Raw genomic sequence first — 22,244 nt, forward strand, 5'->3', positions numbered from 1 at the left:
CAAATAAAAGCTGTTGAATTACATCAAGAAGCAAAAGGGGAAATTTGATAACCGATAGTTTGATCGATATGTAACACGAGCAAACATACTTTATGTGCTGTCCAATAATTCCCGTGGCCTTAATCTCCCCCAGGATGCTCTCTCCGCCACCAACGCACGCTAGGTTCAGCATATCTCCATCTCTCAAAATACCGGTTATCCCTGTTACCCCGCCTTCACAGACACACTCCCGGTATAAGATGCCTTGGTGAGATAGACGTGAGCAGCTGACAGGTAGGCCGAGATGATTGTTGTTATCGGCAGCTAGCTTTTTGCGGCATGGATCTACCGAATCAAGTGAGAGAAGGCTACTCTATAGCAAGCAAACAGGCCAATACGAGCGGTCCAGAACTTGGAATACTAGGCAACTTCTAATGAGACATCCTTGGTGTGAATAAAAGATGGCACACACATACACCTCCAATCTGTATCTTATATAGACCAATACTCACTCGCTAGTTCTTTGACCAATGTAAGCATAAGGCCACTACGTTCTATCAACGCTACAAGCCCTAACACATTCAGTTTTAACCATTATGGCGAAGTCCAATTATGAGTTCCCTCAGCCCGAGTTTGAACCCAAAACAGCGATAACTGCCAGGAGAGCCTCTGGATGTGGCACTTTCAATAGTGTAGTCTCTGGCGATATCGAAAATTTGGAGCAGCTGGGCTATGAGCCATCGAATTTGCACCGAAACCGTTCTACACATACCCTCCTCTTCCAGGCATTCGCCATCTGTTCCATCCCCTACGGTCTAGGCGGCCCCCTTATCAATGCCATTTATGGCGGCGGCCCGTTGTCTCTTTTTGTCGGCTGGATAGTCGTTGCGATTTTTGGTCAATGTGTTGCACTATCTGTGGCCGAACTCGCCTCGCGCTATCCAACCTCTGCTGGTCCATACTACTGGTCGTTTCAAATCGCCTCCAAGGGCAAGACTGCCCTTTCATTCGTGACTGGATGGACTTGGCTGATTGCCAACTGGACTATTACGCTCTCAGTCAACTTCGGCTTTGCCTCTCTCCTTGCCGGAACAATAACGATGATGGAGCCGACTTGGGTAGCCACGTCATGGCAGCTTCTGCTTATTTTTTATAGTCTGTTGCTATTTACTGCACTTGTTGTCATATTCGCAAACCGATGGCTTGCGATGGTTGACACTTGTTGTGCAGCGTTTATCGGGATCACCATCGTCGTCACGTTGGTTGCACTCTCAGTTCAGGCAAAAGCAGGCCGACACAGCATTGACTATGCCCTAGGCCACTACGAAGAGACTTTTTCAGGTTGGGGACATTTCACGTTCTTCATTGGCTTATTGCCATCGGCCTATGTTTTCTGCGCCGTTGGTATGATTTCGGCCATGGCGGAAGAATGCAAAGATCCATCAGTACGGGTACCCAGAGCCATTGGACTTACTGTCCCTATACAAGGAGTGGCCGGGCTTTTCTTCATCTTGCCTATTTGTTTCACCATGGCTCCACTTGACGAGATCATCGCCTCCCCATACGGCCAGGCTTTACCAGTTGTTTTCCTGTCCGCCATGGGAACCAAGGCCGGCGGCCTCGGTCTTATGGTTCTGGTTCTCATCGTCACGATTGGATGCAGTATTAGCATAACCGTGGCTGCATCGCGATGCACATGGGCGTTTGCTCGAGACAACGCCATTCCTGGCTCTCGCTTCTGGTCTCAAGTAGATGCAAAGCTTGGAGTCCCTATCAACGCTGTCATCCTGGTCACAGTAATAGAAATGCTCCTTGGCATCATCAATATTGGAAGCACCTCCGCATTCACAGCATTTGTTTCTGTCGGTGTCATAGCTCTGGAGGTTAGTTATCTTATCCCCATAGTCATCAGTATGGTGCATGGACGCAGGGAAGTAAATCGGGCACGCTACAACTGCGGACCTAAGGTTGGAATGGTGATAAACTGCTTCGCTGTTGCTTGGGTTTCTTTTCAAGCGGTGTTATTTAGCATGCCCACAGCTTTACCGGTCACAACAGTTTCTATGAACTATGCGAGTTTAGTATTTGTTGGATTCGCTGTTTTATCTGCGATATGGTACAGAGTCCATGCCCGTAAAGGTATGTTTATCCACATTTGAGTGAATGAAGTGTGAAACTGACATGACTCTAGTTTACAAGGGCCCTCCAGCAACCGATGGAATTGCAGCATGAAAGGAGGGGGGTAAGGTGCTTGATCCGAAAGGGTCATATGTGTAGCGCTAAAGGGTTTCGAGGGCCAAAAGAAAATTCTCTCAATGTGCGACTATACTTGACGATTTTGTGGCACCCCCGACTCTGCTTAGCATGTTGTAATTCAGTCAACGAGTAACCAATAAAATTGAAGGTCATCCTTTATATATCATGATGCATGAACCAATGGAGTTTTGCAGCCGTCAAAGATCTCCCAGGCTCCGGGTCTGTTTTCTAGCTTTCTCCGCAATTTCTTCGGCAAGTTGAAGCTTTTCGATTATACCGTCGAAGTGAGCTCGTTTCTTCACAGTATCATCGTCTTCTCGTGCGAACCTCTCAACCTCTTCCTCTGTTAAGCCAAAAATCCAGTCTGTTGAGAGGCCCATCAGAGGACCTTCAGCATAAGATATGAAATCCTCGATAATATCGTTTGTTACATATCTGATGAAAGCTTCGATGGATAGCTATACGGCTTGGTCAGCAACATAATAAGATTGAAGTCTGTGACAGGTGGTAAACTTGCCTGGTAATAGACCTTAACGACATCGTGAACGTCACCCACCATGTTGTCTTCCATGGAGTGATGACAGTGGTGGTAAAATGCGCCAAGATGTGCCCTTGGATCGCTTAACTCCCCATCCCTCTTTGGCATTGAACCATAGGCATTGAGTAATCGAATGCTCCGCAAAGTTTGCAGGTTTTGATGGAACCTCACGTCAGTTGTCTGAAGATGAGATTGTCTTTCTCGACGACAGTGCTCCCTTAGTTCCATGAGAGCTTTGTCTTTTGTCTGCCGCTGGAATTGATCCAAAACTTTTGACAGTTCTTCGAAGAGAATCGTTGAATCGCCCGAGTGAGAACAAACGTCTTGAAGAATTTTGTTGGACGCAGTCTCAATACTACTAGCTACTGTAGCGATGTGCTTTTCCGCAATATGTTGCCAGTTTTCCGATTGTTGCTTGTACAATACTTTAATGACCTCCGTGTTGATGAGGCCAGGGAGTTCCGTTGCCTGCCAGAGGCGAAGCTGATTCCGAATCTCTTCAACAAAAGGCTTTTTTGGCCCAGACTGCCCACGCAGTGGCTGAGAAGACTTGTGGCGGGACGGACTTTTCGGTGTATGTTGTACAATAGGAGGGTTATCGGAGTAGTGTTCTGCCATAGCATTTGCGAGCTTCTCTGTTGGTTCAATTTCCTCATCTTCGAATTGGTGGCTGTGGCCGTTATGTCTCATATCTGCTGTAAAGCTTTCGTTGGCTTCGCGCACTATACTTCTCACACGAAGGACCTCCTCTGAGAGTGAGCCTGGGCTCTTGAGAGTTTTGACCGCAACATGATGGTATCTATCAACAACATCTCTGAGGTATTGCTGACGAAGATGGTGGCTTGGTCTGGCGTCGCCGAAATTCCTTCTCGATGCCTGAGCATCGAGGAGAAGCCTCCTGATGGATCCCTGAAGGCTAGGGAAGTTTGCACGTATTCTTGCGCACAGTAGGTTTCCTAGATGCTTCTTGAGCATACTGGAGCCTCTTCGGTCTTCTCGGATCTTCTTCCAAACCGGCTGACTGAAAAGTTGATTCTCGGCTTCTTTGGGGTTGAGCTCATCTCCATCTTTTTCAGCTCGATTTCGCACGACAAACCAGCCACCGTGCATCGTCTTTTCGGCGTGATCACCATTTCCGCTCGCGATATCCACTATCTTTGGTTATAATCAGCATCAAAAACCTGCGAAATCTGCTTACAGTGGGAATAGGGACATTGCATACTTCTGTGGGGTCATGGAGCATGTCACACTTGGTAAAAACTCCAACAAGCCGATTCTTGTCAACAAGACTGGCCGCGAGCTTAAAAATCTCCTGGTTTGATAAATCTGTCACTGCATCGGCCACACAACTGCTAGAGGTTAGCTTATACAGTGAACGTGCCGCTCATTGCCGACTTACATCACAATGTTGGCAGGCTGTCTCATATAACCTTCGACCATCCTTTTGATGCCATGCATTTCACTCTCGTTGACGAGATACGGAAAGGAGAAGATTCCTGGTACATCGAGGATACTGAAGTAAGAGCGTGATGGGCCTGAAAGCTCAATGCGAAGGACTTCAGCTGCAAAGTTTTTCTTTCCAATGCCTTCGCCTGATTTGATGCCCATGTACTTTGTCGATACCTAAGGAACATGTATTTAGAAAAAAAAAGGTCATAAATAGTGCGAGAAAGCACTTACCTCTTCCATGATGTTTTTGAATTCTTCAACGCCAAGGTGATCGCTCACGTAGTTGTAGTCCTCATAGGTGTCATCGAACGGATAATCAAATATGTCTTCGACCTCCGGCTCAGTGATGGTGATCTTGACAACATTGTCACTGCCCGGCGCCGTCCTACGTGATACAATGCGCGTGGCGAATCGAGTGCAACAGCCTTTACCAACTGGAAAAGGAATCTCGGTCAAACTTTGCAGTAGGGATGATTTACCGCTTGATTGGCCTCCAACGATAACCAGCTGTTTCCATTCCAGATGTTCATTAGCAATCATATTTAAGAAGTCAGAGAGCCTACACAGTCTTACCTGGGGTATTTCAAGCTTCCCGCTTACACCAAATGACTGAAGGCGATCAATCGCATCGAAGAGAATCCTACTGCTCTCGCTATCGAAGGGATTCTCTGGGATGTTGTTATTTCGAACTTTCTCGCGATGATTGTCATCACAGCCGGGGGATGGATCCACCGAGCTAGGAAGTGAGCTTGCTTGTGACTCGGTGTCGGAACTATCGTTAGAGTCATCCGCGACATCAGTACCAACGTTCATCTTCTCGAGTTCTGACTGTAGTGCCTGGGGAGAAGGGGGGGATGTTCCAGTGGTGACCATATTGGAACTGTGAATGAAAAGATGATGACAACGCCTCGAGACAAGTTATTATAACGGGATATGAGCTTTGGAATAATTGGGTATGATATTCAATGAAGGTTAATTCGTTGGAGCTTTAATCAATTCAACATGCATTGGAGCACGCACCATTATATAGTTTTGGAATCAACGGCGCATTCACCACACCTCGTTACATTTGATACATCAGGGGTGAATCAATTGTGTGGTGAAAAAAAAAAAAAAAAAGTCATCAATGTAAGCGGCAAGCATTCCCCAATCTGCCTCATTGTTGCTGTCGTTGAACCCGGCACACGTAGCATCTATCAGGTTGAAGCGGGCGCAGCAGTAGCGTAACATGATACCGGGGGCCGCGGAACCAGCCAATACATCACCTGTAAAGAAGGCTATTGGATGTTGTAGTGAGTGTTCTGTTGGTTGGTACGGCCATGAACCAGCCCTAGATGCAGGAGCTACAATGCAGCCAGTGAAGATGAATTGATAAGCACGCGCACTCCAACAGACCCAAGGCAGTGGCACGAAACATACCAAGCCTCCTTCAAATTTCCAGCCTGCTCGTACGGAGCTAAAAACAGCTTGGGAAATGCCGCTTGTTGGACAGAATTGGCAGGTCGTTTTATCTGGGCCTGGTTCAGCCGCAGAACATTCGCCAATGATCGACGCGGGTGAGCCGGAATTATCCTCATCGAGGTAACCAACAGTTCAAAGCCTTGTCTGCTCTTAAAACAAATTCCGACATACAAGCACCATCTAGGAATGTTCTCCGGAATCCAAAACCAAATCTCAAACTGATGTGGAAAGAATAGAAACATTGGCCAGCTAGATCATGACCACCACGTATTCATTCGGTCTCTAACCTACTACATACGAGGCGACCGGTTTTCCCGGCCCCAACGTAGTGAAATATGTACACAGCCTGCCGAATGCTTGTTTGATGTCTGTCTCAGGCCTTCTCTTGATGCCGCGCGGTAACAACCACGCCGGCCTTCTCCCCATCTTCAGTGAACGCCTGGAAGGTATCCTCCGGTTTATAGTTTCCAAACTTGCGTAGGGGAATTCCCTCGTTGAACATTCTGTCGATCTGCTCGAGAGACTTGCCTTTGCATTCCGGAATACAGAACCAGGTGAAAACAAACGCGAGGACTAAGATACCCGCGAAAATGAAGCCCACCTTGGACCCAAGCCCGGCGCCTGGAGTGTATAAAAGGTGAGGGATGCTGAAGTTGACAAGGAAGTTGGCCAGGACATTGACCATGGAAGCTGTTCGTTGAGATGCGTCGCGAAGTCGGAGGGCCGGAATCTCGGTTGTGACGACATAGTTCAGCGGGGCCCAGGCGAAGACGTAGCCGGCCGCAAAGACGGTCAGCATAGCCACGATACTTGTCTTGACAGCGAATGAGGGATCCGAGATGGTGCCGAGAGAGCCCATAGTTACAATAGCTGCAAACTGCCAGACAGCACCGATCATGAGAAGGGGCCTAATGAGAATAGGTTAGCATCAGTCGGCTTGTTATGTTTTACCCAACGGCAATACATACCGTCGCCCCACACGATCATTAAGGTAAAGACCCACGAAAACCATGACAAGGTTAACAATGGCGTTGACGATGGTCATTGTGAAGGGGTTGACAGTTCCGATATCCTTGATGAAGATGGCTCCATATGTAGATGCGAATGCTTGGCCCGTAGCTTGTTGAAGGAAGTTCATGACCATAACCACGGCTGTTCTCTTCAAGTTTACTCCCTTGAACAGTTCCCAATAGTTGCCTTGTTCGACCTCTTGTTTCAATGCGTATTGAAGTGCCGCAAATTGTTCGTCGATCTCGGCGTCTGTGATGGTACCAACTCGGAGTTTCTTAAGCGACAACTGCGCCTCTTCGACTCTATCCTGGATCAAAAGCCATCGAGGTGACTTGGTCAATTGTTAGCAGTAGCTCGATACTGCGGGTTTCAGGAAGAAACACTTACCTCTGGAATAAAGAAGATCAAACACATGACTATAACTGGAATAACGTAGAACAATCCCATGGGTATCCTCCAAGAGGCGTTGCCTTCTAAGGTACTTGTGCCTCTGCAGACAGAGTTGACAATCAAAGTGCCGAACTATTCAGAGTTAATCAGAAGATATTCCCTCCAGTAACAGCTTAGGTACCTACCATAAGACTGAATTGGTAGGATCCGACCGCGAAGCCTCGAATTTCGGATGGCACAATCTCCGACTGGTAAACAGGTACGACAGCCAGTTCCATACCAACATAGATATCTGAAAGATCAGTAAAAGCTCAATAAAACAGAGAAAGCGTTCGGCCTACAGTTGAGAATGCGCGCAGCCATGATCTGCTCCCGAGTACTAGATGTCAAGGCAATCGTTGCGGGAATCACCGCCCAAGCACTCATTCCGAACATGCACCAGCGACGGCCCCAACGGGCACTCACGAGACTGCCGATAACAACACCAGCGGCGAAGCCGATGTAGTTGAGGCTGTTGAAGAGTGACAGCCAACTAGGTGGGATCTTCCACTTTCCGGTGGTAGGATCTTGGTCGCCGAACTGCTGCTGAAAGGCATCCATTGCCTGGGTGGTGGAGTAACCAGCATTGTCGAAGCCATAGTTGAATGTCGAAATGGCCACAACCGTGAAGGCTGCAGCCAGACTTCGGTTGAAGTGTTTGAGGATTCTATTTGGTGCCATGTCGAGAGGCTTCTGCGGGAGTGTTGAGGCGATCCTTGCCCCCTAGACTAGAGTCTCAGGGACGACGTTGAAGATGTATCCCCTGTGCTTTAAGTATTCAGACTCGTTCGTGGGAATGAACCGACTCTTTACTGATATTACGTTACGCCTCCCTTCCTTGTATTGTGGGGTTAACACCCCAGGGACTAGACGCTAATGTAACCTCCACTAATAATAAAAGTCATCCGATCAGAAGAAGACTGACGGCAAGCCAACACATGGTCCAGCGGAGAAGGCTTCCCCAGCTTGGGGCACCCATTGGGGAAGCAATCTAGTGTACGGAGTACAGCGCGAGAACATAGGAGAAAACTCCTGGAGAGAAAAGTGGAGGAACCGAGCCCAGAACGAAAATCTTTCTGCGGGTGAAGGAGTCTAGTGACCATCCACTCGGGTAGCAGACGCTAGACTAGGGCTACCCCGGGCTCGGAACTCGGGGGGAGGTGAAAGAAAGAAAAATAGCCCGGAAATCGGGCGGGACGGAGCACCAACCTAATCCCCCCGACTTCCCATGGAACCGTTCCCCGATCTCATGCATCTTTCACAAACACATGCTCAACAGTAACTGCGGGTAAAAACATGGAGACGTCTACTCCATATCGAGCATCTGGAAGGCCCCGTAAAGGCTTACAGATATGTTTCCAATGCCGAAACCGTAAGGTATGTCTATGCGGAGCACATCGGGGCCACCCTGGTTCAGTGACGGTCTTGTACGGCTAACTGTCAGCCGAGTTAGGTCCGGTGCGACGGCACGGCGGGCGGTTGTGAAAACTGCCGTCGGCTGAAGTTCCACTGCTCGTTCTCGGTACCCGACACGGATCAACTAGTTGATAATAGTGACGGTTCAATTCCACGAAGTGACCCAAGTCACCTGAGACTGGAAAAGCGTCGAGTCCGCAGGGCGTGCGTGCAATGCCGAGATAAGAAAACAAAGTGCTGCGGCACACAACCGATGTGTCGTCGATGCTTATCCAGAGGGGCAGCATGCCAGTACCCTGACTCAGCCACCAACCACAAGTCACTTTCATCAACTGTCGAAACCTCAACCTCACAAGGGCAACCTGCGGCAACAGTACCTAATGACTCAGCTAGCGGTATAATGCATAGAGGCTTATCATCAAGTCGAGAAGTATCAATAGCCTTATCTCCAGCCTCATCTCTCGGCTTGTAAGCTCGACACCCTTTGTTCTTTTGTTGGGGTAATTGGCAAACTGTAGCGCTGACACATTCATTTGGAATAGTGATTTGGTTATAAATAAGACTATCATCAAGCAACACATCGATGCTTTTTTTGACTATGTATATCCAATACCGTGCTATGGCTTTGTTCACAAAGCAACTTTCTGCCAAAGTTGGGCACAGGGCACCTACAACCCGCGGCTATTGAAGTCCATTTGTGGCTTGACTGGACGGTATCTTGCTTCAAGCGATAGCACGCGTCTGCAGCAAAGCACAAGATGGATTCACGAAGCGGAGACGGAACTGTTGATGAGACTTAGCGAGCCTTCAATGTCGGATATCGAGGCACTTATGCTCACGACAATGGATCACATCATTGCCCGGCGCTTCAGCAAGATGCTAGTCTCTGCATGCTTAGCTGCAAGGCTGGCATACATGATGAGACTCAATTATGAAGATGGTCGCCATAGCTTTATCACGCAAGAGCGTCGCAGACGTCTTATGTGGGCTATTTTCACGTTAGACACTATGTATTCGAGCGGGCGAGCTGAGTTTACTGGGTGTTCAAAAGACACCATTCACCTTCAATTGCCTTGCAACGAACGGTCGTTTACTCTGGACATACCCGTAATAACAGAGCCCCTGGCATCAACAGGGGCTCGTGGGTCCTCAGAATTGGGCCTCATGGCGTACAACATCCGAGTTCTCGACATAAGAGACCGTATCCAAAGGTACCCGGGTTCTAATTGTGGTTCTAGTCATGCTGCTAACACCGCCTGAAGATTATCCCACACTATAACACACCACCGAAAGCCTTTACCCGAATGTATAGTACAGTTGACAGGGCTCGCCGACGAACTTGAGAAACTGCGCCGATCTGTACCCCAGCAGTACAATTTCGATAAGAAGAACCTCTTCCTCCGTGCATACACACCTCAAAGAACCCCTTTCGTGATGTTCCATGCATGGTGGCATCAGTGCCACTGTGACATGTACCGATTCACTATACCGGGGTTTCGCGAAGGGCTGCCCGTTGGAGAGCTGCAAACCCTATCACCTGATTACGTCACATACTGCAGAGATCGATGCCTGGAACATGCCCTAGCTGTTGCAGATATCATGGATGCGGTAACAGATATGGGGAAGGACATCTTCATCACCGATCCAGCTCTGGCAATGTGTGCATTTCACTCCGCGCGTGTGATATCACGTCTAGGGTCTCCTCAGTTCTCGCGACTTCCGAGAGCGATGTTGATCTCCAAACTGAAGGCTTGTTCGGATATTCTAGAGATACCTGCAGAGATGTATCCCACAACAAAACTTCTACGTAGCGGTATCTCTGACCTGATCCATGATGCAGAGAGGGACTCGGGTGATACGTCTCCAATAAGGTCAAATTGGGAGACCGAACAGTCTGGGACAGACACTGCCGACTCGGTATCCGCGCGGTCAGCAATCCAGCAAAATGGGGCCATTTCTACTGCAGAGATATACTCCAAGTACAGTGTGACGGACGAGATTAGAAAGCTCAGGTTTCAGCAAGATGGAGAGGATGATATTCAGCGATATCAATCAGGTGAAGTGGATGTCAGGGAGGATGAAGCCGTTACCACGACAACAAAGTCATTTATACTGCCTCAGCCAGTGAAAACTGATGACAACCAGCCGTACATCACAATTTCGCAGGATATGACTGGAACCGAGTTCGGGTTCCCACAAGCTGGGCTGGGGACTACCACAGCAACCTACGATGTGTCAATGACACTTGGGTTCGAACCCAGCTATGGCGACTGTCAACCAGATTTGTTCCTGGACTCATTCATGCCGCTGCAAAACGACTGGAACTTAGCAGATCCTGCATCCTTTTAACAAAATAAAACGAGCATCATGTGTATCTAGACCCCTAACTCTAGCGTTGAAGCTCGAATGTCTAAGAAGGCCAATTGCCGACGACCTTTCCCTGCACTTTGCCTTTTCCGTGCAGCATATTCTGATCTAAAGTCCATTCCAGAAAATGCTCTTGTCCAATTCAAACTTCCCTTCCAAAACATGCTCACCAGAGACAATAGATGCACTATACGAGCCCTTCTCGCAGCACCAACTATTCCTCTTCTCGTCCCAAACCGCTGTGCTACATCTGTCGATAGGAATAACAACAGTTACATTCTCCCCTGACTCTAAGTGCACCTTTTTAAATCCCATCAATGCCCGTGGTGGCCTGGAAAAACGGGACTTGGGTGCCGTAGTAGCATAACCAATGTACAGTCGAATGACCTCAGCACCAGCTCGTTTGCCAGTGTTACTGATACTAACCTGCACTCGTGTTGGACTGACTTGCAGATCAGATATTTGGAAGGTGGTGTAGCTGAGTCCATGACTACAAAAGGCTGTGTTAGCTAGGACTCGGATATTGTTCTTCTTAAAGTATTAAGACTTACCCAAATGGAAACGCGACCTTCATCTTGCGCGCCTCGTACCATTTGTACCCAACGAAAATGTCTTCTGAGTAATGAACCTTGCCATTATCACTGCCAAATCCTAGGAAAGCAGGGTTGTCCTCCAAACGGGCTGGAAAAGTCATTGGGAGCTTTCCGCTGGGGTTAATGCGGCCGAAGACCACGTCTGCAACTGCGTTTCCAGCCTCGTTACCACCGTACCAGCAGTGTATAATTGAGTTCGCATTGTGCCTCCAGGGCATGCTGATAGGGTTTCCTGCCTGAGTGATGATGATGGCGTTGGGCTGCGCAGCCAAAACTGCCGAAATGAGTTCATCAACATGAGGTGGCATGCTCATTGTTTCCCTATCTCTACCTTCTTTCTCCAAGTCGGCCTATTTAGCTGTTAGTAATGTCGTTAGTACACCAGAACGAACGACAATACTTACGTTGAGACCAGCAACCACAAAGGTGTATTTGCATCGCTTGGCCAGAGCGGCAGCCCTTTGAATACCTTCGACAGGGTCGATCTTGCGACATCCACCCAACCTACAGGCACCACCAGGTATAGCCAATTGTGAGCCGCCGGCCACCTTGGAAGTTGACGCACTGCCGGCCTCTACTCGGAGGCAATACCGACGCCCAGCCTCCATCTCATAACTGGCTCGCTTCTCAGCAGAGCCCTTGCCGAAGAACATGCCTCCCGGAGTCTGCACTGTCGAGTTATCAATCACCAACTCATCGTTGATGAATAAGTCGGCAATTCCGTATGTAGCTAGTCCGAATTCGTATGCTCCAGTGTGCTCGGGAACGAAGTAGGCACGCATAGACATGAAAAAGGTTTCTCCCTTTTCAGGATGCCTGTAGTCCATGAGCTGGTATGTTGTGTCAGGAATCGAAACTTGATCAAACGCCTTTCGGTCCTTGACAATGTGCGGTTCATTAAACAGTTCAATGGTGACGCCCGGCTCCCCTGAATCGTTGCAGACAGTTTCTTCTGAAAACGCAGGTAGCAGAATGTGTCCATATACTCCTGGCTCATGGTGAATCTTTGTGCCGGGCGGTAAAGAATCTCGAATGCCTTTCAAGACGGAGCTGGTATAGTAAGGCCGGAGGCTGGCACTCCCTCCACCACAGGCAGCAGGGAGGTCGGCATTGGGTCCGATGACGGCGACTTCATCGCAATCCTCTATACGCAGGGGCAGTAAGCCGGTTATATTCTTCAGTAACACCACGCTCTCTCCTGCCAATCGGCGGTTAAGAATCCGGTCCTCGGGAACGTCTCGTGTAGTCTCTTCACTTCCAACGCGTGCCGCGGATGCATTGTTGACGAACTCGAGAACTTTTTTTACGCGTTCGTCGATTGTGTGTTGGTGCACCTTGCCAGAGAACACAGCAGCCAAGGCTTCTTTCTCACGGTAACGACTTGGTCCAGGCATCTCTATGTCGACACCCGCGTTTAGAGCTGCTTCGCAGGAATAAGTGCCATACCTGGTTTGTTAGCGAGGATCGAGCTACGCTAATGAACCAGATGCGAGTCTTACCAGTCACTCATAATTAGACCGTCAAAGCCCCATTCTTTCCTTAATATGTCTTGTAGAATCTTTGGGTTTTCAGAGACATGCAACCCTTGAACCTTGTTGTAAGAGGACATGAATACTCTTGGATTGCTATCTCGCAGAGCAATCTGAAATGGCATCAGGTAGATCTCACGCAATGCCCTATCGGACATGCACACATCTACTGACATCTTCTCTGTCTCCTGGTCATTTGCAACGAAGTGCTTGAGAGCGGCCAGCGTCCCTCGCGACTGAACACCTCTTATCATGGCGGCTGCAAGCATACCACTCAGATGAGGATCTTCTGAAAAAGACTCAAACCCGCGGCCATTCAAAGGCGACCGAATGATGTTCACCGTCGGGCCCAGCCAGACGTGGGCGCCTTTGGCGTCACACTCCTTGGATAGGAGTTGACCAGCAAGTTCAATCAAATCAGGGTTCCATGTTGCTCCCAAGCCGCTTCCACATGGGACACATAAGGCTGGCACTGGATTGAAGAACCTAGATCCTCGGACGCCATTGGGCCCATCGGTGCATTTGATGGCGGGGACATCATATTGGGGGAGCGGCGTGGAATGCCAGAAATCAGAACCTTGGAGATTTAGTTAAAATCAGATATAGATCAAGAGACTCATGTTTGGGTGAACTACACATACCGGCGAGAAGCGAGACCTTCTCTGCAAGTGTGGCATTTTCCACAACGTGGTCGACGTTGACCAACTTCCGCGGAGGTGGCTGCATGGTTGAATAAGTCATTATCATCTGAGAGCAAAGACTAGAACCGCATGTGAAATATGGCCGAAGTTTTCTCAAAAGAGCATATATCAGCTTCAGAATAGGCGGAGAATCCGGACAGAATTAGGGGCTGATGAGCACAACCTGGTACTCCGGGTGCTCCGCCTCGGATGTCGGCTGTGAAAGGTTCACGGATGTCGCCATAATTGATTTCATTCAGTGGAGCCAACTAAAATAGCACTGTGGAGGGAGGGATGGGATGGACGCAACTTCGAGGCCTGTAATTATACTAGTACAGGAGGATGCGACTTTTCGGCCTGTTCTGAAGCACAGGAGAGGTTAAGCATGCGAGTAATCCAGGTAATACTGCATAATCGAGGCTGGCTAGAAACAGGGGATTTGAGAGTTGGAGCTGGGGCAATGATCAATTCTGGATAAGGTACTAATCCCCAGCCGAGAACGTCAGTTTATTGATATGTAATACAATGTACCCTGACCTAACCAAAAGCTGCTAGGGTGCTCCGGTGACCTCCATTCGCACTGACCGCAGCGCCATTAACCCATCTACCCTCTTCGCTCGCAAGGAACCCGACAATGTAAGCAATGTCTTCCGGCTCTCCGATTCTTGGTGCAGCTGTGATTTCCTCGATCTGCTTCTGGAAAAAGCCGGCGTCGAAGGCGCTCTTGGCTGCCTCAAGAGCATCCGTAGCTGTCGGGCCAACACTCACGCTGTTGAAAGTCATACCTCTCTCTGCGGAAAATTGGTATGCAAAAGATCTCGTGTAACTCTCGAGGGCGGCTTTGGTGGCACCATAAGTCATGATGGGATCCCGATTTCCTAGCTTCCCAGCAATACTGGAAATGTTGATTACACGTCCGCCATACGTTGGTGCATGGGCCATGAAGGCGACAGTCAGACTGACGGGTGAGAACACATTGGCGTGCATCATTACCGCAAAGTCTTCCGGACCGGTCTCGCCAACTGGGGACATGTATTTCACGTCACCCAGTATGGCATTGTTGACCAAAATGTCGATGGTTTTCGTCTCCAAGCCGTCAATGGTTTCGTTGATGACTCTCTGCGCAACGTTGTGATCGGCCATGTTTGCTTGAATCATGATGGCTCGTCGAACACCGAGTTCTTGGCAAGTTTTAATGGTTTCCTCTGCTGCTGCCTTGTTTGCGACGTATGTAATGGCAAGATTGGCTAGACCTTTCTTCGCAAAATGAATTGCAATCCCTCGTCCAATGCCCCGTGATCCTCCGGTAACTATCGCCGTCTTGCCAGTTAAGGACCATGGCTGTGATGAGGATGTCGATTCCGACATGATGAGACTTAGATCCATGTGAGAAGCTTGTATAAAATGAAACAATCAACAGAAATAGAGGAAACTCGCAGACTGGCCTTGATTGGGAAAGCTGACAACGACCTAAGATAAATACCTGCCCTCGCCCTCAGACCACTGATTACAAATAACTGACTGGATCAGATGGTATAAGATTGCGCGCTCGTTCCCACCAGTTACTTATCACCAAACATATTTGAGTTCCAACGTGAGGTCCGTGACACAGATGTTCCGCCAGTCATTTTGAAACTAGCCACAGAGCAAGCAGCACCAGTAGGAATGTTGAGAACTCTGATTTCCCAACCTGCAGCTCTACACTTTGACATTGCCTCATTTCACGTGTTCTCGAATTCTTGTAAAGTACATTGCGTGCTTGGAGTTCAGACAAACTGACACCAAATAGTAGGCGTGGCAATTGTAAAGTCGTGATGATCAACAAACTACAATGGAAAATGAAGCCTTGCTCAAAACAACGTCATTCTACCCTAACCCTTAGCTTAGAAGCACTTTGGTCACCTTCTCCATTCACATCTGTGAATGGTTCATTAGCTTCAGTAATTACTTCGAAAGCTACTAATAATCTGATGAACCTATCACGCAAATGTCAAAAAGGAATTAGTGAATGTTATCAAAGCCCAAAATTTACGTCATTTGACTCGGGTAACGGGAATATCCAAGAACAGGCATATCTTTTACGAGGATCGAAATAGTTAAAGTGACAATGGTGGTTGTGTCTTCCAGTTGCTAATATCCCCCTCTATGCAAACATCGTAGGCTATTTCTTCGTCTGATTAAGACCAAAGCTCGTCAGATGAGGCCAATCTAGCCACTATCCGTCAGTTTAGTATATAGTGCACGAGAGCGATGCGTACTCACCAAATGTGGTCCTCGAGCTATTGAGACGAGTGACCGTGGCTTTTTGACCTACGCTGAGTGACTTGCCTATTGCTGGACCAAAGCAAAATCCATATCGCCCAAATACAGGACTGTACTTGGCGCCCTTGTCGACACGTCGATCTTTGTTTAACTTTTTCCACACTTTTCCACGGTCGTCGATGGCTGTCTTCCCAGTACTGAAGTCGACAGTGATGCTCTGACACCTGTAGCAATTGGCGGTAAGAGGCATCTGGATCCCTCCATTAAAAGATAACTCGCCCCAGAAGTCTTCGGCGAATGGCTCTGATGACCCTCTAACGACGATGTTGGGTCGAAATTTGCTGATGTCCATGCCATAATCACCCTCCAGACGAGACGATACTTGAGCATTTGACTCTTCGGTGACGACAAGATAGTGTGCGATATCGTTGAACACGAGTCGCTCTTCAGGCAAGGCGATAAAAGGGATCAAGGATTGAAGATGTCTCAGGATACCACTCCTTCTGAGTTCTCCTTTGCTGTGCGGTGCCATTGAGCCGAGAACCGCTCGTGACCCGCTACCAATGTAGACAAGCCTAGTTTCGAATCCAAGCCGGTCTGAAAACCAAGAAGACAACTCGTCGCCCATGTCGTATGCTTCAGTCTGGCTGTTGTGAAGACTGACGTCGTACTTGTCGCACCCCTCAGTTGAAGGAAGAAGAGGAAATCGTATCTGATCCTCAGTTTTGACGCCATTCTCTCTCGCAGCTGTACCAACTTCTGTATCACGGCCATGCCAACTCACTACAATCTCGCCATTGTTAGAATTCTCGGCTGTTTCGTCAATGTTGACTGTCGCTTGGAACAGCGCCAGCTGCAGATAATACCCTGCGAGCATTGTCTCGTAAGTCTTCTTTTTTCCATCTTCGCCGTCACGACGAACTCTTTGTAAGGAGAATGTTCGATCTCCGACGAATCCGTATTTCCCTAGACGTGCTTTTTGGATGGCACATCCCCGAAGGCCCTTCACTGGGTAGCAGTAAAGCTGTGTCAAAGTTAAATTAGTCTATCAACGTCCGATACTTTAACGCGAGAATATTTTACCTGTGTAATCTCCAATGAAGTCTGAGATGGTTGATTTAGTCTCATCCACCGGCTGCTCATGATGAGAGTCATGATCAACAAGACGACCACTACAAGAGTGCCGTTACCCGACATCGTTAACAAAGTTGGTGTCGAAGCATTGGTGATGTTGGCAAACGCATCCATATTTTGGTTCTGACAAAAAATTGTAACTTGATAATCACTGTTAATATTTGACAAAGGAAACTTGAAGAGTTATTATCAGGGGCTAGGGCACATTTATTCAGGTAGCTTCGTAGAATATGACCTTTTCACTCAGAGATGAACCCTGAACAAGCCTCGAGATGACAGCACAGGGCATGCGGGGCCATGCATGGAAAAGATCAACTAAACCCTTTACGGAAACTAGATGGACCATTTCTGCAGACTGTGAGGTCTTGTCGAGACACCCCCGACTCGAACCAAGCGCACGGTTTCACTCTTTTCCCCGCATGTTTCCCTCCAGATGCCGAGACTTCAATCGCTTATCATCCGGGGAGGGGTTTGCGGAGTAGGCGGTGACAACCAACTATCTCCAACGACAAACTACCCTCCTTTCTGCCGCTTGTAAAGAGGTTGCGTTCAAAACATTTTGTTTTCATTTCTCTCAGACTAGGCCACAATGGTCACAAACCGCATCAGAGTTGTCGAAGGCTCTTGCTGGCCTTGCAAGAAACGCCGCATCAAGTGCGACCTGACGAAGCCGCGTTGCGTACGTTGTACCAAGATTGGCGCGGACTGCGATTTCAGCACTCGTCGCCTTAAATGGAGCACTCGGCCTACTATCAAAGCCCCAGCCATCTACCAAATCGCTACAAGGGATGAGCAATTGGCATTATCACTTGCGGCTGATGAGAAGCGCGCCCTGGACTACTTCCGTCACCGTCTGTGGCCGATGCTCACGACGGCTCAAGAGCCTTGCGCCGCACCAGTATTGCAGGCTCTTGAGAACCGCGTCGTGTTGTTGGCGACATGTGTTATCGCGGATGCTCATAGAGTCCTTCAAGACGGCCGGAACAGCCGGAACCTTCTTCGGATGAAGCGGTTGGAGTGCCTTGCTGCTGTCCGTGGGGAATTGTGTGGTGCACAGATTGACATGATCGATAAAGAGTCGCTCATGACATTGCTACTGGCAGTGCTTCTCTTGTATTTCCACGACGGCTATCTTGAATGTGCGCAGTCGTCAGCATCGACGTTGAGTCATCATGGCGGTGTGCGGGCGATCGTCGATACCCTCGGCGGCATCAACACAGTACTCAACACCAGTCATGAATCAATCCACATGCTGCTCTCCGAATTTGCATCAACAGATCTTACAACGGTCATGCTAAAAGGGGGCCATCCGGCTTTTCCGCCAGAAATTTGGAACACAATAGACAATCGATCCGTATGGTGGGGAAAAGATATTCTAGGTCGGTCTTCGCTCGCTTCGGTTTTCCACCACACGTCGAGATTAGCTTGGTATCTCGACTCACTTAGTCGTGGAGAGGTCGAACTCTCCATGGCTACTGTTCGCGGTTTCGAGACAGCTCTTTCGCCAACGTACGCCAGGATTATGGATACGAGTGGAGGCGCGAGCGACAGCGACTTTGAATCGAAAGACGAAGCGAATCACGCCTTTACACTGATTCGCGCTTTTCAGCATACGGCTCTTATATACATGTATCGAGCCATATGCGGTTTACCAGTTGGACACTCACTTGTGCAGCAACACGTTCTGCCCTGCTTGGAGTGTATCCTTGATATCAGGCAGCCGGCAAAGGTGCTCAACTGTGTCGTCTTCCCGCTTCTTGTGGCCGGTGCACATGTTCAATCTCCAAGACATCGAAAAGCAGTGCTGGGGCTGGTGCATGTTATTCGTGACGAGATGCGCTTCGCCTCGTTTAATTCTGTCAGCGACGTCTTGACTGGTATCTGGAAAGAAGGTCAGGAGGATGTCACATGGTTCAGCATGTTTTCCGAGTTAGCAGCGGATGCGATTGTACTTTGATTGGTATCGAGATATAGGCTATGTAGTACCCCATCCTTCTCCTGAAAGAGATATCTTACAACATCATACCCATGTTGAGATGCACAGCTTTAGTTTGGGAATACGCGGCGAGGCCTGCTTCTCCCAGCTCACGGCCGATACCGCTCTGCTTGACACCGCCAAATGGAACGCGGATATCAGAATCGTTGGAGCTGTTGATCCAAACCATGCCAGCCTCCAAACGAGCCGCAACGCGATGACCCCTCTCGATATCACGCGTAAACAGCGCAGCTCCAAGGCCATACGACGTGTTGTTAGCCAAGTTGATGGCCTCTTCTTCCGTCTTGAAGGGAGTAATTGCAACAAACGGACCAAAGACTTCCTCTTGGAAGATCTTCATGTCTTTCTTTACGTCAGAAAAGACGGTAGGTTCAATAAAGAAGCCCTTTCCGTCGCCGACATTCTTGACCGGAGCTCCGCCGGTGATGAGCTTGGCTCCTTCATCCTTTCCAGACTGGATGTATCCCAGGATCTTGTCATATTGGGCCTTGGTGATTTGAGGTCCCTGGAAAGTGTCGTCGTCAAAGGGGTTGCCGACCTTATTTTCAAGGCAAATCTTTGTAAAGCGGTCCACGTACTCCTGGTAAACCTCTTCCTGCACCAGGATTCTGGAGGTTGACGTGCAAATCTGACCTTGGTTGCTCATGATTCCAACATGGCCCCATTTGGCGGCTTGGTCCAGGTCAGCATCCTTGAACACCACCAGAGGGGACTTGCCACCGGTCTCCAGGGTAATGTTTTTGAGGTTGACACTGGCACCCTTCATGATCTGCCGACCTGTCGCTGTTGAGCCAGTAAAGGCAATCTTATCGACATCCTCATGGGAGACGAGGGCATTGCCCGCCTCTCTTCCATATCCGTTGACAATGTTGATTACTCCGGGAGGGAAACCGGCCTCTTTGATCAACGTCGCAAAGTACAAGATGGAAAGAGGGGTCTGTTCTGCAGGTTTCAAGACGACCGTGTTTCCGCATGCCAATGCAGGACCAAGTTTCCCTACAATCAGGGCTGTTAATGTGTCCTTACGGTCTCACAAGTAGAGGGGTCTTCCGAGAGCTTACATGCAGCCATCATGACAGGATAGTTCCATGGGATAATCTGACCACACACTCCGATGGGCTGTTTGATCGTGTATGCAAACTTCTGTGGTGTGGTTGGGATGGTCTCGCCGTGAATCTTGTCGGCCCATCCGGCGTAATAGCGGAGGGTGGCAATTGTTTCGGCAAGATCCTCACCAACTGCTACGCTGTAGGGCTTTCCGCCGTTCCATGTCTCAAGAGTGGCAATGGTTTCCTGGTTAGCTTCAACAAGATCGGCCAGCTTGAAAATGAGCTGTCCTCTTTCCGTGTTGGAGATGTCGCCCCAGCCAGGACCGGTGAGGGCGGCGCGGGCGGCTTTGACAGCCTTGTCTACGTCCTCTGCAGAGGCTGCCTCTACTGATGCAATTTCCGACTCATCACTGTTATGAGCGTTAGTTCGCTCTTATTGGTAGCAGAAATACCTCCCATTGACAAGACTGACATACCTGGGGTTGATGGCAGTGATCTTGGAGCCAGAAGTCGACTTTACGAACTCGTTGTTGATGTAAAGGCCGGTAGGAAGAGCGATCTTCGTCCCATTGGGCGCTGTGAGATCAATCGTTGGAGCTGACATATTGGGAATAGTGACCAGATCTAAGCTTGAATAACAGAAGACAGCTATGTCATGTGGGTGTTAAGAACGATGCTTAAATGGCGGAACATTGGAACTGTCAGTTGAGAGAGCTATGCCTGTTAAATCCCCATGATAAAAGATTGGAGCTTGCGCACACCAGTCCAAAACAAACGCCGGTGAATGTCTGACATACCACTTAACCGTCATTGCCGGACCCATCAGTACTACATCACATGGTAATAGATTCTCCCAAAATGGGCAAAAGATTGGGCAACACCGAATGAACGGCCAACACTATCGGGTCAAAGGATCCCATCCCCCGCACTACCCACCCTACGGTGCTGCATTGTCCTGGAAGCCCGGGATCTCTGTGGGAGCTAAAGCATGCGGGGTGATCTCTGACCACAGCTATCCGAATCGGGTAATAAATTGGACCACTTTGGCGGGGTGTCTGAGACACCTGTTGTTGTGGCAAGATACAGGGGCTCATATCTTGTCTGGTAGTTGACAAACCCGACAACTCTATCAGCCAACAGATACATTATTTTCTAATCTGATGCTAGGAATACACCTGAGGTCGATAGAAGGTTCAAGCGTGATCAGCCAAGTGTTAAGATAATTGTATGGTGATCGGCTAACCAGGACTAAGGTAGTCTCATATTGAGTAGACCGCCCTGTTGGATTGGAAACAACTTCTAATGACACAGATACAGACAAGCGTCTCTGCAGCTACATACACGGTTCTGTTCCAGGCATTCAGCATTGATTAACTCGCAATATCGCCCCTCGAGATACCTTAGCTATGTTTGTAAGAGGTTGCGCCTCGTCTTCTGTGCCATCTATCTCATAGGCTATGTTTACGTCCAAAAAGAATTCGCCGGTCTCTGGCACCTCATCCATCATATGCTTTCAAGAAGGAATTGAAGCCTCAACTTCAATCTCTACTTGCATGCCCTCCAGTCCAAGCTTCCCGATCTGAATGCAGGTCCAAATTGGCTTGTGGTTGGGGAAAAGTTTCTTGAAAAGCCCCGTCATGACATCGAAGCTGGAATCCATGTCGAGGTGGTATGAACGGATTGCGTAGATATCGTCGAAGCTCAGGCGGGAGTCAACTGCCTTCAGAGCCTTGAGAACATTGTCGAAAGCGGTGGCGATCTGCTTCTCGAGGTCGGTCGTGATTTTTCCCTGTTCATCCCAACCGCCTTGGCCGGAAGTGCGAACAGTGTTGCCAATCTTGACAGCTTGAGAGTAGTGATACTGCTCGGCGTTGGATTCAGTACCAGGGTAGTTGAAGAATTGAGCGGATGCCATGGTTCAGGATCGCGGCTGGGAGTTTTACAGAGGATATGATGAAGTAGGTGATAGTTGATGGTAAATATCTGCAGAGCTTGAACAAGTTATACCGCCTGAGACTATACCGGTCTCTCCCTACTTATCTACGTAGCTGGTGCAGAGCGGACATCAGCCATTTCATGTTGTCCTCTGCGGGGT

The 22,244-nt window shown here is 48.8% G+C and overlaps 10 protein-coding genes across 10 annotated transcripts; 3 read left to right on the forward strand and 7 right to left on the reverse strand.

Moving 5' to 3' along the window:
• Positions 1–575: 575 nt before the first annotated feature.
• On the forward strand, positions 576–2,211 carry CTRU02_205043 (amino acid permease; the record flags this gene model as incomplete). The annotated part of the gene is made up of 2 exons (XM_036724368.2): positions 576–2,118; positions 2,171–2,211. 2 exons carry the CDS (start codon positions 576–578, stop codon positions 2,209–2,211), a joined length of 1,584 nt encoding a protein of 527 aa, XP_036583995.2.
• Positions 2,212–2,432: 221 nt separating this feature from the next.
• On the reverse strand, positions 2,433–5,095 carry CTRU02_205044 (vacuolar sorting protein vps1; the record flags this gene model as incomplete). Its single annotated transcript, XM_036724367.1, has 6 exons — positions 2,433–2,693; positions 2,753–3,928; positions 3,972–4,122; positions 4,173–4,396; positions 4,454–4,729; positions 4,796–5,095. 6 exons carry the CDS (start codon positions 5,093–5,095, stop codon positions 2,433–2,435), a joined length of 2,388 nt encoding a protein of 795 aa, XP_036583994.1.
• Positions 5,096–6,056: 961 nt separating this feature from the next.
• On the reverse strand, positions 6,057–7,804 carry CTRU02_205045 (sugar transporter; the record flags this gene model as incomplete). Its single annotated transcript, XM_036724366.1, has 5 exons — positions 6,057–6,591; positions 6,652–7,034; positions 7,082–7,216; positions 7,270–7,376; positions 7,426–7,804. The coding sequence occupies 5 exons, from the start codon at positions 7,802–7,804 to the stop codon at positions 6,057–6,059; spliced, it is 1,539 nt and encodes a 512-aa protein (XP_036583993.1).
• A 615-nt stretch (positions 7,805–8,419) lies between these two features.
• CTRU02_205046 (nitrate assimilation regulatory protein) lies at positions 8,420–10,888 on the forward strand (the record flags this gene model as incomplete). The annotated part of the gene is made up of 4 exons (XM_036724365.1): positions 8,420–8,500; positions 8,577–9,007; positions 9,082–9,750; positions 9,802–10,888. The coding sequence occupies 4 exons, from the start codon at positions 8,420–8,422 to the stop codon at positions 10,886–10,888; spliced, it is 2,268 nt and encodes a 755-aa protein (XP_036583992.1).
• A 126-nt stretch (positions 10,889–11,014) lies between these two features.
• CTRU02_205047 (Cel3c) lies at positions 11,015–13,754 on the reverse strand (the record flags this gene model as incomplete). The annotated part of the gene is made up of 5 exons (XM_036724364.2): positions 11,015–11,396; positions 11,458–11,849; positions 11,904–12,945; positions 12,999–13,605; positions 13,670–13,754. The coding sequence occupies 5 exons, from the start codon at positions 13,752–13,754 to the stop codon at positions 11,015–11,017; spliced, it is 2,508 nt and encodes an 835-aa protein (XP_036583991.2).
• Positions 13,755–14,245: 491 nt separating this feature from the next.
• On the reverse strand, positions 14,246–15,094 carry CTRU02_205048 (short chain oxidoreductase; the record flags this gene model as incomplete). The annotated part of the gene is made up of 1 exon (XM_036724363.1): positions 14,246–15,094. The coding sequence occupies one exon, from the start codon at positions 15,092–15,094 to the stop codon at positions 14,246–14,248; it is 849 nt and encodes a 282-aa protein (XP_036583990.1).
• Positions 15,095–15,869: 775 nt separating this feature from the next.
• On the reverse strand, positions 15,870–17,125 carry CTRU02_205049 (mosc domain-containing protein; the record flags this gene model as incomplete). The annotated part of the gene is made up of 3 exons (XM_036724362.1): positions 15,870–15,916; positions 15,971–16,994; positions 17,054–17,125. The coding sequence occupies 3 exons, from the start codon at positions 17,123–17,125 to the stop codon at positions 15,870–15,872; spliced, it is 1,143 nt and encodes a 380-aa protein (XP_036583989.1).
• A 568-nt stretch (positions 17,126–17,693) lies between these two features.
• On the forward strand, positions 17,694–19,061 carry CTRU02_205050 (C6 finger domain-containing protein (putative fungal zinc cluster transcription factor); the record flags this gene model as incomplete). The annotated part of the gene is made up of 1 exon (XM_036724361.1): positions 17,694–19,061. The coding sequence occupies one exon, from the start codon at positions 17,694–17,696 to the stop codon at positions 19,059–19,061; it is 1,368 nt and encodes a 455-aa protein (XP_036583988.1).
• A 55-nt stretch (positions 19,062–19,116) lies between these two features.
• On the reverse strand, positions 19,117–20,753 carry CTRU02_205051 (putative aldehyde dehydrogenase; the record flags this gene model as incomplete). The annotated part of the gene is made up of 3 exons (XM_036724360.1): positions 19,117–20,096; positions 20,135–20,559; positions 20,626–20,753. 3 exons carry the CDS (start codon positions 20,751–20,753, stop codon positions 19,117–19,119), a joined length of 1,533 nt encoding a protein of 510 aa, XP_036583987.1.
• A 909-nt stretch (positions 20,754–21,662) lies between these two features.
• On the reverse strand, positions 21,663–22,064 carry CTRU02_205052 (endoribonuclease l-psp; the record flags this gene model as incomplete). The annotated part of the gene is made up of 1 exon (XM_036724359.1): positions 21,663–22,064. The coding sequence occupies one exon, from the start codon at positions 22,062–22,064 to the stop codon at positions 21,663–21,665; it is 402 nt and encodes a 133-aa protein (XP_036583986.1).
• Positions 22,065–22,244: the final 180 nt, after the last annotated feature.

Source organism: Colletotrichum truncatum (genome assembly GCF_014235925.2).
Source record: "Colletotrichum truncatum strain CMES1059 chromosome Unknown Contig_0003, whole genome shotgun sequence".
Taxonomy (NCBI): Eukaryota; Fungi; Ascomycota; class Sordariomycetes; order Glomerellales; family Glomerellaceae; genus Colletotrichum; species Colletotrichum truncatum.